At 51.1% G+C, this 19,545-nt stretch overlaps 1 protein-coding gene across 2 annotated transcripts in view; it reads left to right on the top strand.

Annotated features, from left to right (window-relative positions):
• lamb2l (laminin, beta 2-like) overlaps positions 1 to 19,545 on the top strand; it is a 148,159-nt gene that overhangs the window by 42,686 nt on the left and 85,928 nt on the right. For both annotated transcript variants that reach the window (XM_067998345.1, XM_067998344.1), the window contains exons 5-9: positions 5,217 to 5,290; positions 8,149 to 8,337; positions 13,067 to 13,130; positions 14,569 to 14,771; positions 15,205 to 15,325. In XM_067998345.1, the coding sequence (XP_067854446.1) occupies positions 5,217 to 5,290; positions 8,149 to 8,337; positions 13,067 to 13,130; positions 14,569 to 14,771; positions 15,205 to 15,325 (651 nt within the window). The remainder of the gene's footprint in view (positions 1 to 5,216; positions 5,291 to 8,148; positions 8,338 to 13,066; positions 13,131 to 14,568; positions 14,772 to 15,204; positions 15,326 to 19,545) is intronic.

Here is a 19,545-nt window from a genome sequence, read left to right as displayed (position 1 = left end):
CTCCTGTTTGGCGATTGTTGCACGGTGTCCGTTCATCCGTTGTCGCAGCGTCTGCATGGTCTCGCCAATGTACCGTGCTCTGGGGCATCCTTTCCTGCAACGTATGAGGTAGACAACGTTGGCCGAGTCACAGGAGTATGAACCGTGCAGCTGGTGGGTGGTGTCCTCTCGTGTGATGGTGGTATCTGTGTCGATGATCTGGCATGTCTTGCAGAGGTTACCGTGGCAGGGTTGTGTGGTGTCGTGGACACTGTTCTCCTGAAAGCTGGGTAATTTGCTGCGAACGATGGTCTGTTTGAGGTTGGGTGGCTGTTTAAAGGCGAGTAGTGGAGGTGTGGGGATGGCCATAGCGAGGTGTTCGTCATCATTGATGACATGTTGAAGGCTGCAGAAAACATGGCGTAGTTTCTCCGCTCCGGGGAAGTACTGGACGACGAAGGGTACTCTGTTGGTTGCGTCCCGTGTTAGTCTTCTGAGGAGGTCTACGCAATTTTTCGCTGTGGCCCGTCGGAACTGTCGATCGATGAGTTGAGCATCATATCCCGTTCTTACTAGGGCGCCTTTCAGCGTCTGTAGGTGTCCATCGCGTTCCTCCTCGTCTGAGCAGACCCTGTGTATTCGCAGGGCCAGTCCATAGGGGATGGCCTCTTTGACGTGGTTAGGGTGGAAGCTGGAAAAGTGGAGCATCGTGAGGTTGTCCGTGGGCTTGCGGTAGAGTGAGGTGCTGAGGTGCCCGTCTTTGATGGAGATTCGTGTGTCCAAGAAAGAAACTGATTCTGAGGAGTAGTCCATGGTGAGCTTGATGGTGGGATGCTGTCGCAGCGATGCCGTCATCGTGGGGGATACTTTCTACAAAAACTCAGTACCCACGGACCAGTTGAACCAGGAACACTTCTCACCACGATGGACGTCTCGGCACTCTACACCAGTATCCCCCACGATGACGGCATCGCTGCGACAGCATCAATACTCAACACCAACAACAGCCAATCTCCGGACGCCATCCTACAACTCATCCGCTTCATCCTGGATCACAATGTCTTCACCTTCAATAACCAGTTCTTTACCCAAACACACGGAACAGCCATGGGGACCAAATTCGCACCCCAATACGCCAACATTTTCATGCACAAGTTCGAGCACGACTTCTTCACTGCACAAGACCTCCAACCAACAGTATACACCAGATACATCGACGACATTTTCTTTCTATGGACCCACGGTGAGGAATCACTAAAGAGACTACACGATAACATCAACAAGTTCCATCCCACCATCAAGCTCACCATGGACTACTCCTCAGAATCAGTTTCTTTCTTGGACACACGAATCTCCATCAAAGACGGGCACCTCAGCACCTCACTCTACCGCAAGCCCACGGACAACCTCACGATGCTCCACTTTTCCAGCTTCCACCCTAACCACGTCAAAGAGGCCATCCCCTATGGACAGGCCCTGCGAATACACAGGGTCTGCTCAGACGAGGAGGAACGCGATGGACACCTACAGACGCTGAAAGACGCCCTAGTAAGAACGGGATATGATGCTCGACTCATCGATCGACAGTTCCGACGGGCCACAGCGAAAAATCGCGTAGACCTCCTCAGAAGACAAACACGGGACGCAACCAACAGAGTACCCTTCGTCGTCCAGTACTTCCCCGGAGCGGAGAAACTACGCCATGTTCTCTGCAGCCTTCAACATGTCATCAATGATGACGAACACCTCGCTATGGCCATCCCCACACCTCCACTACTCGCCTTTAAACAGCCACCCAACCTCAAACAGACCATCGTTCGCAGCAAATTACCCAGCTTTCAAGAGAACAGCGTCCACGACACCACACAACCCTGCCACGGTAACCTCTGCAAGACATGCCAGATCATCGACACAGATACCACCATCACACGAGAGGACACCACCCACCAGCTGCACGGTTCATACTCCTGTGACTCGGCCAACGTTGTCTACCTCATACGTTGCAGGAAAGGATGCCCCAGAGCATGGTACATTGGCGAGACCATGCAGACGCTGCGACAACGGATGAACGGACACCGTGCAACAATCGCCAAACAGGAGGGTTCTCTCCCTGTCGGGGAACACTTCAGCAGTCAAGGACATTCAGCCACCGACCTTCGGGTAAGCATACTCCAAGGCGGCCTTCGAGACACACGACAACGCAAAATCGTCGAGCAGAAATTGATAGCCAAGTTCCGCACCCATGAGGACGGCCTCAACCGGGATCTTGGGTTCATGTCACACTACACGTAACCCCACCAGCGAACAAATGTTCTCTGTTTTTAATATAACGGGTCATTGACTGTCTTCCTTCTCTCTCTCTCTCTCTCTCTTTTTTTGGGGGGTTTGTATATTCGGTGGCCTTTTAGGTGACACCTTTCTGTCTGCTCACTGTGATTGCCTTGGCAACGGGCAGTAATCACCAGGCATTGTTCTGTGATTTTCAAATGCGAAGGATTCGAAAATTTCATTCCCACACCATTCACCTGAGGAAGGAGGAAGCCTCCGAAAGCTTGTGGAATTTTTAAAAAATTTGTTGGACTATAACTTGGTGTTGTAAAATTGTTTACAATTTCTCTCTCATGTGTTTATCCAGCTTCCCCTTAAATGCAACTATTCTACTCCTTGTGGGAGCGACTTCCACATTCTCACCACTCACTGGGAAAAGAAGTTTCTCCTGAATTCCCTATTGGATTTATTAGTGACCATCTTATATTTGTGGCCCTGGTTCTGGTCTCCCCCACAAGTGGAAACATCTTCTCTACATCTACCCTATCAAACCCTTTCATAATCTTAAAGACCTCGATCAGGTCGCCCCTCAGCCTTCTCTTTTTTCTAGAGAAAAGAGCCCCAGCCTGTTCAGCCTCTCCTGATAGTTATATCCTCTCAGTGGCAATTCATGACGGACTCCTGGCACGATTCCTGCTGCCACCAATGTGGAAAGGACAATCCCAGCGATGCTGTAGGGGGAATGTTGCTGTAGTGGGGACAGGAGAGGCAGTGAGAAAACATAAAGGGGCAAAAATACCCCCGAGAATTGGAATTGTAGTTCCAGTGAAGGCCCTGGCTTCCAGCAGGGTAAGTGTTGGGGGCAGAATGGGGAGAGAAGAAGCCGCTACAGCCCCCCTTCCCTCCACCGTTGCTCAGTGGGTAGCACTCTCATCTCTGAGTCGGGAGGTTGTGGGTTCAAGCCCCACTCCACTTTTGGATGAGACGTTAAAACTGAGGCCCTGTCTGCCCTCTTTGGTGGATATAAAAGATTCCGTGGCATCTATTGGAAGAAGAGCAGGGGAGTTCTCCCCGGTGTCCTGGGGCCAACATTATCTCTCAACCAACATCACTAAAAACAGATTACCTGGTCATTTATCACAGTGCTGTTTGTGGGATCTTGCTGTGCGCAAATTGGCTGCCGAGTTTCCTTCATTGTAACAGTGGCTACACTTCAAAAAGTATTTCATTGGCTGTAAAGCGCTTGGGGACGTCCTGATGGTCGTACTATGCGCCAAATAAATGCAAGTCTTTCTTTTCTTTTTCCTTTCTTTCCTTTCCCTCTCCCTCTCTCTAAGGTGGAACCTTGGGGCCTACCACCACCACCTTCCTAGTAACCCTGGGAAACGATGGTCTCACAGGCGGCCAGGGACCTGGACCTTGCCCTCCCTGCTGACGTGTGCCTGCTGTGGGTGTTGAAGGAGAGACCAGCGGTGGTCCCAGCGGGCTGCAGGTGCGGGGGAAGTGACGCCCTAGTTGGCGATAGTGAGGCCAAACTGCCCGAAGGTCCCTTTCAATTTCCACTGCGATCCCCCCACCACCACCACCACCCCCCCACCGATTTTGGGCGGGATCACGGAGGATAATCCCAGCCAGTTTCGCAGATCTCTCCGCATAACAACAACTACTGGCATTTGTACGGCGCATTTTACATAGGAAAACGTCCCAAGGCGCTTCACAGGAGCGATATCAAATATCGAAGCTGAGCCAATGAAGGAGAGATTAGGACAGGTGACTGAAAACTTGGTCACAGAGGTGGGTTTTAAGGAGTGTCTTAAAGGAGGAGAGAGAGGCGGAGAGGTTTAGGAGGGAATTCCAGAGCTTACGATGATGGATGAAGGCACGGCCGCCAATGGAGGGGGCGAAGGGAGTGGGGGAGGCCAGAGGCCAGAAATGGAGGAAAGCGGAGATCTCGGAGGGTTGTTGGGCTGGAGGAGGTTACAGAGATAGGGAGGGGAGAGGCCACGGAGGGATTTGAACACAAGGATGAGAATTTTAAATCTGAGGCGTGCCAGATCGGGAGCCAATGGAGGTCAGCGAGCACAAGGGGTGATGGGAGAACGGGACTTGGTGCGAGTTAGGAGAGCATTGGATGAGGGTTTCAGGGAGAAGTTCTTTGTCAGAATGGATTGATTTCCAGTGGGGCCACGATTGAGATGACGAGAACTGGTTATATGTGTGGCTGTAAATGCTATCAGAGACAGTGAACACTACATCCTGTGTTTGGGCAGGATTTACGTGTGAGGCATACAGTTGAGGAGAAGCAGCAGAACAATGACCAGGTATATGATGTACCGCACACTCTCTCCCCATCCAGTGATAGTTATTGATATAAGTATTGGCAGAGATTGTGAAATCTAACCAAGAACACAATCATTCCTGACCTACTACGATCAAAGAAATGGCATCTATGCAAAGCTGGCAGCCAGGGTTGGGCGGTGTAGACCTGAGGTCAGGTTGAAATTTTATATAACCGCCTTAAGAGGTCAAATAAATGGATTGAGGTCCATGGGAAGGAGCCTGCTTCATGGGTCTGGTTTGTTGTCTTCTTGTGTCTTGACAATACTCGCCATCTAGGCCCTGAGCTCTGGAATTCCCTCCCTGAACCTCTCCGCCTCTCTCTCTCTCCTCCTTTAAGACGCTCCTTAAAACCTACCCCTGGTACCAAGCATTTGGTCACCTATCCTAATGTCTCCTTCCGTGGCTTTGCGTCAATTTCGGTCTGATTTACGCTCCTGTGAAGTGCCTCGGGACGTTTTACTACTTTAAAGGCGCTATATAAATGCAAGTTGTTGCTGCGTGATCATCGGTGTCCGAATCGAACCCTGTCTCAGTTTGCTCGAACACGCTACGTCAGCGCGATGCCGCGCGATACCTTGTGCATGTCCGTGGTGAGTCACCGTTTTGCTGTGTCTTGTCTCCACACACAGGTGAAGAGAAAGTTAGCATCCAGCTAAATTTAGAAGCCGAGACCCACTTCACGCACCTCATCATGAAATTCAAGGTGAGACAGAGGGCAAGCTGGGAAGAGCGGATTGTGTACAGGCTGGCTCCATAATACTGTAACATTGAATTACCTCATGGCAATCCTTTATTGGAGCCTGACTCAACATTAAAGGCGGTTTTACACAGTAGAGTTCTGAGGAATCGCTGTTTCTTCGCCCTTCTGATCAGCTTCAGATTAAAACGTTGAACAGATGCCAGAATGTTCTGTTCGTGCTGGGAGCAGATTAAAGTCAATATATTATTTACAATACCCCCTTGTTTACTGTTACTCCCTTTTTATGGGGGCTTTTGGTGAGGGTGTTTTACCGAGGATTATTACTGGAGGTTATTACCGAGGGTGTTTACCTGGGGCGTTTACCGGGGGCATTTACTGGTGATGTTTACCGGAGGTGTTTACCGGAGGTGTTTACTGGGGGCATTTAATGGGGATGTTTACCGGAGGTGTTTACCGGAGGTGTTTAGCTGGGGCGTTTACTGGGGGCATTTAATGGGGATGTTTAACGGGGGTGTTTACCAGGGGCGTTTACCGGGGGCATTTACTGGGGATGTTTAACGGGGGTGTTAACCAGGGGCGTTTACCGGGGGCATTTACTGGGGATGTTTACCGGAGGTGTTTACCGGAGGTGTTTAGCTGGGGCGTTTACTGGGGGCATTTAATGGGGATGTTTAACGGGGGTGTTTACCGGAGGTGTTTAGCTGGGGCGTTTACCGGGGGCATTTACTGGGGATGTTTACCGAGGGTGTTTACCAGGGGTGTTTACCAGGGATGTTTACCAGGGGTGTTTACCGGGGGCATTTACTGGGGATGTTTACCGAGGGTGTTTACCGGGGGTGTTTACCAGGGATGTTTACCAGGGGTGTTTACCGGGGGTGTTTACCTGGGGCGTTTACCGGGGGCATTTACTGGGGATGTTTACCGAGGGTGTTTACCGGGGGTGTTTACCGCGGGTGTTTACCAGGGGCATTTACCGGGGGCATTTACTGGAGATGTTTACCGAGGGTGTTTACTGGGGGCATTTACTGGGGATGTTTACCGAGGGTGTTTACCGGGGGCATTTACTGGGGATGTTTACCGAGGGTGTTTACCGGGTGTGTTTACCGAGGGTGTTTACCAGGTGTGTTTCCCGGGGGAGTTTACAAGGGGTATTTACCGAGGGTGTTTACCGAGGGTGTTTACCGGGGGCGTTTACCAGGGATGTTTACCGAGGATGTTTACTGGGGATGTTTACTAGGGATGTTCACCGAGGGTGTTTACCGGGGGTATTTACCGGGGTTGTTTACCGGGGGTGTTTGCCGGGGGTGTTTGCCGAGGGTGTTTGCCGGGGGTGTTTACCGAGGGTGTTTAACGGGGGTGTTTACCGAGGGTGTTTACCGGGGGTGTTTACCGAGGTTGTTTACCGGGGGTGTTTACCGAGGGTATTTACCGGGGGTGTTTACCGGGGGTTTGTAACCTAACTAAGTAGAACAGGAACTCTCAGTTTTCTCCCTGCAGTCTATTTCCCTGATAGGACGATGGGATACGGGACCATGGCAGGTAAACGTGATTAGGACCATTAGCTCGGGTGGAGGGTAAATGCCGACATGGGCCGAGTGGCCTGTCTCCGTGTTCCTTGTATGTATTTCGTGGTGGGTGGTCTTTCTCTGTAATGTGGACCAGAATGCTGCCTGTCGCCCCCCCGCCCCACCCCTGGCATATCTGAGATCGGGGACTGAGTGGCAAACTAAAAAATCCTTTTTTATTATTCTGATAAAAATTGTTCCGATGCCAGCTTTGTTGCACCAGCAAAAGACTGATGAGATGTAACGCTGCCAAATAGACTTTTAAAACAAGCCCTCAGCTTTGGGCTGGGCTCCAGATCAGTTATAACTCTTCAAACAGAACCTTTTAGATATTGGCCATGAGCCCAAAATCCCCTGGGGCTGTTAATTAGTAACCATGGACACCTGTACGGTAACCTGCCAGGACCCTGCACGGTAACCTGCCAGGACCCTGCACGGTAACCTGCCAGGACCCCGCACGGTAACCTGCCAGGACCCCGCACGGTAACCTGCCAGGACCCCGCACGGTAACCTGCCAGGACCCTGTTGGTCCCATCTGCAACCACACAGCTAGGCCCCGTTCCACGGAACCGTCAAGATTTGGTGCTTGGTGGAATGAACGCACTCCCTAAGGTGCACTGTTTCCCTTTGCTGCTACTAATGAAGTTATTTTATTTTAGTTCAAGTACTTTGCTTTGAGCCATGACAGCGCTTAAAGTTCACTGAAGCAGGCTAGGCGTGACCACAAGGGTTGCCAACTTAAGCTCATCCAAAACTCCGCTGCCCCGTTTCTTAACTCACACCAGTCCCGTTCAACCATCACCCCCTGTGCTCGCTGACCTACACTGGCTCCTAGTCCGGCAATGCCTCGAATTTAAAATTCTCATCCTTGTTTTCAAAATCCATCCATGACCTCGCCCTCTCCCTATCTCTATAAACTCTCCAGCCCTACAACCCTCGGGATCTCTGCTCCTCCAATTCTGGCCTCTTGCACATTCCCAATTTAATTCGCTCCACCATTGGCGGCCGTGCCTTCAGCTGCCTGGGCCCTAAGCTCTGGAATTCCCTCCCTAAACCTCTCCGTCTCTCCGCCTCTCTCTCCTCCTTTAAGTCGCTCCTTAAAACCTCTGTGACCAAGCTTTTGGTCTCCTGTCCTAATATCACCTTATGCGGCTCGGTGTCAAATTTTGTTTGATAATCGCTCCTGTGAAGCACCTTGGGACGTTTCACTACATTAAAGGTGCTTTATAAATGCTCGTTGTGGTTGTTGTAACCGTCACTGAGTGCATTTTTTCATTTGACTCCTCCGTCGATTAGACTTTTCGTCCAGCTGCCATGTTCATTGAGCGATCTGTGGACTTCGGTCGGACGTGGAAGGTGTATCGATACTTTGCTTTTAACTGCACGGTCGCTTTCCCTCACGTTCGCACGGGGCCTCTGAGGAAGATTGATGACGTTATCTGCGACCACCGTTACTCTGACATCGAACCTTCGACAGAGGGCGAGGTTCGTAATACCGGGAAAGTGTTCAGTGTCCGTAGTGTCGCCTCTTCACTTGGGAAAATTGAGGGAAGAGGGAGGGAGAAAGTTGAGCTGTGAGACCACGGGTTTCTGTTCAAATGATTTGCAGATATTGTTCATTACAACACCTGGCTCAGCTTCCTGCATCCAACTGACACACTGGGGGTCGTTGTGACTTTGGGTGACAGTGTGAACCGGGCAATATCAGGTGGGTGGTACATTAAACATTCCTCCCGATTTCCGTCTTCATTGAAGTCAAAATTACCCCCACTCTCTGAAATGCAATCGTGGAATGGATTCTTCCCAAATCATGGAATGGATTCATCCCAAATCAGTGAATGGATTCATCTTAAATCATGGAATGGATTCAACCCAAATCATGGAATGTATTCATCTTAAATCATTGAATGAATTCATCCCAAATCATGGAATGTATTCTTCTCAAATCATGGAATGGATTCATCCCAAATCATGAAATGGGTGTATCATAAATCATGGAATGGCTGAATCTTGGCTCCAGATCCTGTCTGAAGTTTTTGCAACTCTTCAGTCAGACAGTTGTGTCCACATTCCTGCCCCACCTTGTGCTTAGTTTCTCATCTCACCAAGAACATGCCGATGCTCCGGAGGGATTACCATCTCCCCGGACCACTGCCACCCACCTTTCCACAGCAGCTACACCTTGCATTGGCATTGCCTCCCATCCGAGCTTTAGATGGTACTTGGCAAAAGATGCCGCCAATGAAAGTTATTTGAACAGAAATGTGTGTTCTCGTAGCTCAACAAGTTAATTAAAGTAAACGTTGCCCAGATTTTTAAGTCAAACTGGACTGTGTCAGCCCATAATTCAGGCCGACACTCCCAGTACAGTACTGAGGGAGCGCTGCACTGTCGGAGGGTCAGTACTGAGGGAGCGCTGCACTGTCGGAGGGTCAGTACTGAGGGAGTGCTGCACTGTCGGAGGGTCAGTACTGAGGGAGTGTTGCACTGTCGGAGGGTCAGTACTGAGGGAGAGCTGCACTGTCGGAGGGTCAGTACTGAGGGAGCGCCGCACTGTCGGAGGGTCAGTACTGAGGGAGTGTTGCACTGTCGGAGGGTCAGTACTGAGGGAGAGCTGCACTGTCGGAGGGTCAGTACTGAGGGAGCGCCGCACTGTCGGAGGGTCAGTACTGAGGGAGCGCCGCACTGTCGGAGGGTCAGTACTGAGGGAGCGCCGCACTGTCGGAGGGTCAGTACTGAGGGAGTGCTGCACTGTCGGAGGGTCAGTACTGAGGGAGCGCTGCACTGTCGGAGGGTCAGTACTGAGGGAGCGCCGCACTGTCGGAGGGTCAGTACTGAGGGAGCACTGCACTGTCGGAGGGTCAGTACTGAGGGAGTGTTGCACTGTCGGAGGGTCAGTACTGAGGGAGTGTTGCACTGTCGGAGGGTCAGTACTGAGGGAGTGTTGCACTGTCGGAGGGTCAGTACTGAGGGAGCACTGCACTGTCGGAGGGTCAGTACTGAGGGAGTGTTGCACTGTCGGAGGGTCAGTACTGAGGGAGAGCTGCACTGTCGGAGGGTCAGTACTGAGGGAGCGCCGCACTGTCGGAGGGTCAGTACTGAGGGAGTGTTGCACTGTCGGAGGGTCAGTACTGAGGGAGAGCTGCACTGTCGGAGGGTCAGTACTGAGGGAGCGCCGCACTGTCGGAGGGTCAGTACTGAGGGAGCGCCGCACTGTCGGAGGGTCAGTACTGAGGGAGCGCCGCACTGTCGGAGGGTCAGTACTGAGGGAGTGCTGCACTGTCGGAGGGTCAGTACTGAGGGAGCGCTGCACTGTCGGAGGGTCAGTACTGAGGGAGCGCCGCACTGTCGGAGGGTCAGTACTGAGGGAGCACTGCACTGTCGGAGGGTCAGTACTGAGGGAGTGTTGCACTGTCGGAGGGTCAGTACTGAGGGAGTGCTGCACTGTCGGAGGGTCAGTACTGAGGGAGTGTTGCACTGTCGGAGGGTCAGTACTGAGGGAGTGTTGCACTGTCGGAGGGTCAGTACTGAGGGAGTGCTGCACTGTCGGAGGGTCAGTACTGAGGGAGTGCTGCACTGTCGGAGGGTCAGTACTGAGGGAGTGCTGCACTGTCGGAGGGTCAGTACTGAGGGAGTGTTGCACTGTCGGAGGGTCAGTACTGAGGGAGTGCTGCACTGTCGGAGGGTCAGTACTGAGGGAGTGCTGCACTGTCGGAGGGTCAGTACTGAGGGAGTGTTGCACTGTCGGAGGGTCAGTACTGAGGGAGTGCTGCACTGTCGGAGGGTCAGTACTGAGGGAGTGTTGCACTGTCGGAGGGTCAGTACTGAGGGAGTGTTGCACTGTCGGAGGGTCAGTACTGAGGGAGTGTTGCACTGTCGGAGGGTCAGTACTGAGGGAGCGCTACACTGTCGGAGGGTCAGTACTGAGGGAGTGCTACACTGTCGGAGGGTCAGTACTGAGGGAGTGTTGCACTGTTGGAAGGTCAGTACTGAGGGAGTGTTGCACTGTCGGAGGGTCAGTACTGAGGGAGTGCTACACTGTCGGAGGGTCAGTACTGAGGGAGTGCTACACTGTCGGAGGGTCAGTACTGAGGGAGTGTTGCACTGTCGGAGGGTCAGTACTGAGGGAGTGTTGCACTGTCGGAGGGTCAGTACTGAGGGAGTGCTGCACTGTCGGAGGGTCAGTACTGAGGGAGTGCTACACTGTCGGAGGGTCAGTACTGAGGGAGTGCTACACTGTCGGAGGGTCAGTACTGAGGGAGTGCTGCACTGTCGGAGGGTCAGTACTGAGGGAGCGTTGCACTGTCGGAGGGTCAGTACTGAGGGAGCGCTACACTGTCGGAGGGTCAGTACTGAGGGAGTGCTACACTGTCGGAGGGTCAGTACTGAGGGAGTGCTACACTGTCGGAGGGTCAGTACTGAGGGAGTGTTGCACTGTCGGAGGGTCAGTACTGAGGGAGTGTTGCACTGTCGGAGGGTCAGTACTGAGGGAGTGCTGCACTGTCGGAGGGTCAGTACTGAGGGAGTGCTACACTGTCGGAGGGTCAGTACTGAGGGAGTGCTGCACTGTCGGAGGGTCAGTACTGAGGGAGTGCTGCACTGTCGGAGGGTCAGTACTGAGGGAGCGTTGCACTGTCGGAGGGTCAGTACTGAGGGAGCGCTACACTGTCGGAGGGTCAGTACTGAGGGAGTGCTACACTGTCGGAGGGTCAGTACTGAGGGAGTGTTGCACTGTTGGAAGGTCAGTACTTAGGGAGTGTTGCACTGTCGGAGGGTCAGTACTGAGGGAGTGCTACACTGTCAGAGGGTCAGTACTGAGGGAGTGTTGCACTGTCGGAGGGTCAGTACTGAGGGAGTGTTGCACTGTCGGAGGGTCAGTACTGAGGGAGTGCTACACTGTCGGAGGGTCAGTACTGAGGGAGTGTTGCACTGTCGGAGGGTCAGTACTGAGGGAGTGCTGCACTGTCGGAGGGTCAGTACTGAGGGAGTGTTGCACTGTCGGAGGGTCAGTACTGAGGGAGTGTTGCACTGTCGGAGGGTCAGTACTGAGGGAGTGTTGCACTGTCGGAGGGTCAGTACTGAGGGAGTGTTGCACTGTCGGAGGGTCAGTACTGAGGGAGTGTTGCACTGTCGGAGGGTCAGTACTGAGGGAGTGTTGCACTGTCGGAGGGTCAGTACTGAGGGAGTGTTGCACTGTCGGAGGGTCAGTACTGAGGGAGTGCTGCACTGTCGGAGGGTCAGTACTGAGGGAGTGCTACACTGTCGGAGGGTCAGTACTGAGGGAGTGTTACACTGTCGGAGGGTCAGTACTGAGGGAGCGCTGTACTGTCAGAGGGTCAGTACTGAGGGAGTGTTGCACTGTCAGAGGGTCAGTACTGAGGGAGTGTTACACTGTCGGAGGGTCAGTACTGAGGGAGTGCTGCACTGTCGGAGGGTCAGTACTGAGGGAGTGTTGCACTGTCAGAGGGTCAGTACTGAGGGAGTGTTACACTGTCGGAGGGTCAGTACTGAGGGAGTGCTGCACTGTCGGAGGGTCAGTACTGAGGGAGTGTTGCACTGTCGGAGGGTCAGTACTGAGGGAGCGCCGCACTGTCGGAGGGTCAGTACTGAGGGAGTGCTGCACTGTCGGAGGGTCAGTACTGAGGGAGTGTTACACTGTCGGAGGGTCAGTACTGAGGGAGTGCTGCACTGTCGGAGGGTCAGTACTGAGGGAGTGTTGCACTGTCGGAGGGTCAGTACTGAGGGAGTGTTACACTGTCGGAGGGTCAGTACTGAGGGAGCGCCGCACTGTCGGACGTGCCATCTTTTGGATGAGACACTAAACCGAGGCTCTGTCTGCCCTCTCAGATGGACATTAAAGATCCCACGACCACTATTCGAAGAGCAGGGGAGTTCTCTCCGGTGTCCCGGTCAATTTTTATCCCTCAACCAATATCATAAAAAACAGATTATCTGGTCAATATCACATTGCTGTTTGTGGGATCTTGCTGTGTGCAAAGTGGCTGCTGCGTTTCCTACATTACAACAGTGAGCACACTTCAAAAGTACTTCATTGGCTGTGAAGCATTTTGGGACATCCTGAGGTTCTTTCTCTCTTGTATTTGTACAGCATGTTATTGCATCTCGCAAACATTTCAAAAAGTGCTTCATAAACCATTAGTACAAGTTCCAGATATGAATGTCAGTGAATAAATTGCATGAATCCTTGCTCTAGGTTATTTATAAAGTGCTGGATCCTGCCATCAAAGTGGACGATCCCTATAGCCTGGAGATTCAAGGTGAGACAATGGGTCTTTTCCAGACTCCCACCCTTGTTCCTATTGTTTGATTTTAAAAAGATTATTCAAAATTGCTAAATTCTAACTCATTTCTCGTCAGCTTAACACTTCTTGTCAAATTTTTCATTCAAAATTTTGATTCAGAATTTTATATAATACCCTTCACACACACGAGAATGTGCTTCTGGATTAGTGTCGCTAATTGAACCCGTTCATAACTTTAAAGGTCTCTATCAGGTCACCCCTCAGTCTTCACTTTTCTAGAGAAAAGAGCCCCAGCCTGTTCAATCTTTCCTGATAGTTATAAACCTCACAGTTCTGGTATCATCTTGTAAATCTTTTTTTTGCACCTTCTCCAGTGCCTCTAGATTCTTGCTATAATATGGAGTCCAGAACTGAGCACAGTGCTCCAAGTGTGGTCTAACCAAGGTTCTATACAAATTTAACATCACTTTTATGCTTTTCAATTCTATTCCCCTAGAAATGAACCCCAGTGCTTGGATTGCACTTTTAGTGGCTTTGTTAACCTGCGTCGCTACTTTTAGTGATTTGTGTATCTGTACCCCATGCTCCCTCTGTGCCTCTACCCCATTTAGACTCCTATTTTCCAAGGGGTAGGTGGCCTCCTTATTCCTCCTTTGCTTGCCACTGGTGAGCTGGAGGAGGGAGTGTCTATCCGTGCTGAATTAGCAGTAGTCGGCCCATGGTAATGTCCTGTTGGTGGTGTCGTGGTGGAATTTCCAAATTCTGGTGGTCTAAATGATAAATTCATGAGCTGTTGGTGCGATTAGAAACTCCTCTTCCTGGTGGTTTCATGGTAAACATCACCTTGGCTTTGGAAATGGCCGAAACTATTGAGGAAACCACAAATGTTCACCTCTATAAGTGAACTTCACGCTCAGCGGCAGGGGAAGAGAGGGCTGTTCACTGACCCTCCTATCTCTCCTTTTAGAATCTTACAGCACAGAAGGAGGCCATTCGGCCCATTATGCCTGTGCCGGCTCTTTGCAAGAGCTATCCCATTAGTCCCACTCCCCTGCTCTTTCCCCATAGCCCTGCAAATTTCTCCTTTTCAAGTATTTATCCAATTCTCTTTTGAAAGTTATTATTGAATCTGCTTCCACCGCCCTTTTGGGCCGCGCATTCCAGATCATCACAACTCGCTGCGTAAAAAAATTCTCCTCATCTCCCCCTCTGGTTCTTCTGCCAAGTAGCTGAGTGAAACTGAGCAGGATTGGGTTGTACCCAGCCAGCCAATTTCTGATGGGGTCTAGGGGGAGGCAGGATCTCCATCTGTCCCAGATGTGGAATCAGAGAGGGCAGGGACCAAGGCGAGCAATTTCTCCGCAGAACTTATTGAGCGAGAGACGCCTGGTTCATGTTAACGCCCGATTGCCTGTTCTGTTGAAGTTTATGTTTGCGACTTTATTGCCTGTAGATCTGCTGAGGATTACTAATCTAAAAATACACTTCACCAAACTGCACACCCTCGGAGATAACTTGTTGGACCGTCGACTGGAGGTTCTCCAGAAGTATTACTACGCTATGTACGAACTCGTGGTGCGAGGCAGTTGCTTCTGTTACGGACATGCCTCAGAATGCTCTCCTGTAGAAGGGATACCAGGAGGAGTGCTGGGAATGGTAAGATTCAATAAACGATTGGTTGAAGCCAAAGAATTGTAGATACAATCCTAATCTGCATCAATTCTCTGTGCTTTTGATTGAGTTAAGAGCGTCTGGTGTAAACAAGTCACGGTTTGCGACGCATATGTTCCATTCAGTTGTTCTGGGTCTTGAGAGACTTAAACCAGCGGTCCTTAAAGGGACCACTGCAGGCCACTCAAAAAACAGCCCGAAAACTTTTTAACATTTGCATTTCTGTGGAGCCAGGAGGTCCACGCCCAATCTCCCCCACCCAGTCGGAGGGCCACGAATTCAGGTGAATTAGAACCTGTGAGGTTGTGACCATATTCTGCATTGAAGATTAGATCAAAGCCTCTGAGATCAGAGCCTTGTAATATTTGATCCATTATAACATGCAGGCTGTTCTCTCCCCTTCTCTGTTTTAATTCAGATTCACGGAAGGTGTACCTGCAAGCACAACACCAAAGGGTTAAACTGCGAGCAGTGCAAGAACTTCTATCACGAGTTGCCATGGAGACCAGCGGAGGCTGACAATCCACACGCCTGCCAAGGTTCTGCTGTTTCCCTAGTCTGCTCCTCCTCCTCTGGGAGCAGCTTGTCCCATTACTTTCTTTCCTCTACACTTGTACCTGAAATAGATCCACTTTTTAATTTCTGACACAGTGAAACCTCTCTCTCTCTCTCTCTCTCCCCTTTGTGATCTTCTGTTATATAAGGAAACAGATTTTGACCAGGATTGAGTAGAAATTGCACAGCAGCCTGTTCCAGGTGCTTCTCAATGTGAATAAGGTGCAGCTGCCTTGTTAGTGACGATCAACGGAAAGCACTGAGGCAGCCCCAGTGACACTGAGCATGTCACGGTTCAGGGAGGATGCAACTTTGAGTCCCGCCTGGCTCGATTCAGGGAATGAGGAGGCACTGAAAAGAGGACGAGATATCTCCCATGAGGGTCGAGGGAAATCAGAGGGGAGAGTCATGGCTGGTTGGTCCTTGGAATTGGGGAAAGCAGCGTAGGAGCAAGTCACACTACCGGGTCAGAGCAGTAATGGGAGGAAAAATTACAGAAACAACTTCCGACAAAAAATACCCCCATTAGAAAAAATGAACACTCCTCGGTGAGACACTCAGTATTCTAAGAATAAAATGGAGAAAACAATTGAGCTGGAAATTGTTCACAGTGGGCAGTCTGCAGCAGGTCATAGTCAAAAAACTTCCACACAGTCTCCAACAACAACAAAATCAAACAACCTGGACTATAGAGTTTTAGGAACCCCTGTCGCGCTTCAGATGTCACATTTCAGATGTCACACTTCGGATGTCACTCTTCGGATGTCACGCTTCGGACATTGCACTTCGGACGTCACACTTCAGATGTCACACTTCAGATGTCACGCTTCGGACGTCACGCTTCGGACATCGCACTTCGGACGTCACACTTCAGATGTCACACTTCGGATGTCACGCTTCGGATGTCACGCTTCGGACATCGCACTTCGGACGTCACACTTTGGACATCGCACTTCGGACGTCACACTTCAGATGTCACACTTCAGACGTCACACTTCAGACGTCACTTTTTGGACATCGCACTTCAGATGTCACACTTCAGATGTCACGCTTCGGATGTCACGCTTCGGACATCGCACTTCGGACGTCACACTTCAGATGTCACGCTTCGGACATCGCACTTCGCACGTCGCACTTCGGACGTCGCACTTCGGACGTCACACTTCAGACGTCACACTTCAGATGTCACACTTTGGATGTCACGCTTCGGACATCACGCTTCAGATGTCACGCTTCAGATGTCACGCTTCGGACATCGCGCTTCGGACGTCACGCTTCAGATGTCACGCTTCAGATGTCACGCTTCGGACATCACGCTTCGGACGTCACACTTCAGATGTCACGCTTCAGATGTCACGCTTCGGACATCGCGCTTCGGACATCGCGCTTCGGACGTCACACTTCGGACGTCACACTTCAGATGTCACGCTTCGGACATCGCACTTCGGACGTCGCACTTCGGACGTCACACTTCGGACATCGCACTTCGGACGTCGCACTTCGGACGTCACACTTCAGACGTCACACTTCGGACGTCGCACTTCGGACGTCACACTTCAGATGTCACGCTTCGGACATCGCGCTTCGGACATCGCACTTCAGATGTCACGCTTCAGATCACGCTTCGGACATCACGCTTCAGATGTCACGCTTAAGATGTCACGCTTCGGACATCACGCTTCGGACGTCACACTTCAGATGTCACGCTTCAGATGTCACGCTTCGGACATCGCGCTTCGGACATCACGCTTCGGACGTCACACTTCAGATGTCACGCTTCAGATGTCACGCTTCGGACATCGCGCTTCGGACGTCACACTTCAGATGTCACGCTTCAGATGTCACGCTTCGGACATCGCGCTTCGAACGTCGCACTTCGGACGTCGCGCTTCGGACGTCGCGCTTCGGACGTCGCGCTTCGGATGTCACGCTTCAGATGTCACGCTTCAGATGTCACGCTTCGGACGTCACGCTTCGGACGTCGCGCTTCGGACGTCGCGCTTCGGACGTCGCGCTTCGGACGTCGCGCTTCAGACGTCACACTTCAGACGTCACGCTTCGGACATCGCACTTCGGACGTCACACTTCAGATGTCACGCTTCGAACGTCACACTTCAGATGTCACGCTTCGAACGTCACACTTCAGATGTCACGCTTCGAACGTCACACTTCAGATGTCACGCTTCGAACGTCACACTTCAGATGTCACGCTTCGGACGTCGCGCTTCGGACATCGCACTTCGGACGTCACACTTCAGATGTCGCGCTTCGGACGTCACACTTCAGATGTCGCGCTTCGGACGTCACGCTTCAGATGTCGCACTTCAGATGTCGCACTTCAGATGTCGCGCTTCGGACGTCACGCTTCGGACGTCACACTTCAGACGTCACGCTTCGGACGTCACGCTTCAGACGTCACGCTTCAGACGTCACGCTTCGGACGTCACACTTCAGATGTCACACTTCAAAGTAACAAAAATATAAAAAAAGAGAGACATTCATTTGACGTTAGACCCTTCTGACCTGGAGCCAGACATTTACAAACATCTACCGATCTGCAACAGCGATCAGCCTTTAACTGACCTCAGCATCTGCTACTTGAAGCAATAATACTTTATGGCCTTAAGGCACAGGCTGGGTTAAACACAGCTGCACCGTAGCACATTACACACTACAAACTCTGGTGTTACAAATGTGCCTGTCAGCAGATTTACTGTGAGCAGCAGCCAGTGTCATCACTTAGCTTTAGTTTATTTTGCGTCAGGAGCTGGGTGCGATTGGCTCTGGTCTCTGTACGGTAAATTCACTGAGACCCTGACGGATCGACATGTGTAAAAATAACTCATCTCTCTTGGTGCTGAACAGCAGCTGCCCAACGAATCCTCACTCCCTCCGTGTCATGAGGGAGAAAGGAATAGAAGGATATGCTGATAGGGTGAGATGAAGTAGGGAGGGAGGAGGCTCGTGTGGAGCATAAACACCGGCACAGTCCAGTTGGGCCGAATGGCCTGTTTCTGTGCTGTAAATTCGATGTAATCTGGACTATAAACCTGGACAGGTCTGTCATCTGGGCAGGAGGCACTCATTTAAATGAATTATTTGCCGCTGAAATCAGTCAGTTGACAGACGCCACGGTGCAATTCAATGGAACAATGCGGAATGTTCTTTCTGAGCGACTCGAGTGGGGAACAGTCAATCGGCAGGTGGAGGGAGCCAGGTTAACCTACATTGTGTTGTCTGAACCTGGATCCATCGCTCCCCCGTTCAAAGCTGGGCACAAGTCCTGTCAGCGTACAGCTGCTGGGTTTGCTAATGTATCGTGAGTGAAAGACCGCTGGAGAAGCTTGGATTGTGGGAATGTAAAGAAAGCTTTTTGTAAAGTGACCTGCCCGTCAGGGAGCAGATCCTGCCCTTTGTTGTACTGCGATAAACAGCCCCCCCACAGGCTACCGACTCACACACAACACCATTCTTGACTCCAGAGTGTTTCTCCCACCTTCCTGTAGTGCTCCCAAGTCAAGGTTACCCCCAGTGGTCTGTTGCCATAACAATCGCTGCATTTTGAAGAAATTTATTGTTTCTTTCACAGTTTGAGATGCGACACAGTGCTCTCTAAACACAACCCTTTCATTTTATTTCAGTGCTCCCTGACTTTAGTTTATAGAATCATAGAATGATACAGCACAGGAGGAGGCCATTCGGCCCATCGTGCCTGTGCCGGCTCTTTGAAAGAGCTATCCAATTAGTCCCATTCCCCTGCTCTTTCCCCATAGCCCTGAAAATTATTTCCCTTCAAGTATTTATCCAACTCCCTTTTGAAAGTTATTATTGAATCTGCTTCCCCCGCCCTTTCAGGCAGCGCATTCCAGATCAGAACAACTCGCTGCGTAAAAAAATTCTCCTCATCTCCCCTCTGGTTCTTTTGCCAATTATTTTAAATCTGTGTCCTCTGGTTACCGACCCTCCTGCCACTGGAAACAGTTTCTCCTTATTTACTCTATCAAAAACCCCTCATAATTTTGAACAACTCTATTAAATCTCCCCTTAACCTTCTCTGTTCTAAGGAGAACAATCCCAGCTTCTCCAGTCTCTCCACATCACTGAAGTCCCTCATCCCTGGTACCATTCTAGTAAATCTCTTCTGCACCCTCTCCAAGGCCTTGACATCCTTCCTAAAGTGTGGTGCCCAGGATTGAACTCAATA

Source organism: Heptranchias perlo, chromosome 17 (assembly GCF_035084215.1).
Source record: "Heptranchias perlo isolate sHepPer1 chromosome 17, sHepPer1.hap1, whole genome shotgun sequence".
Lineage (NCBI taxonomy): Eukaryota > Metazoa > Chordata > Chondrichthyes > Hexanchiformes > Hexanchidae > Heptranchias > Heptranchias perlo.
The sequence above is the reverse complement of the archived record's forward strand: the minus strand, read 5'-3'. Positions and strand labels throughout refer to the sequence as shown.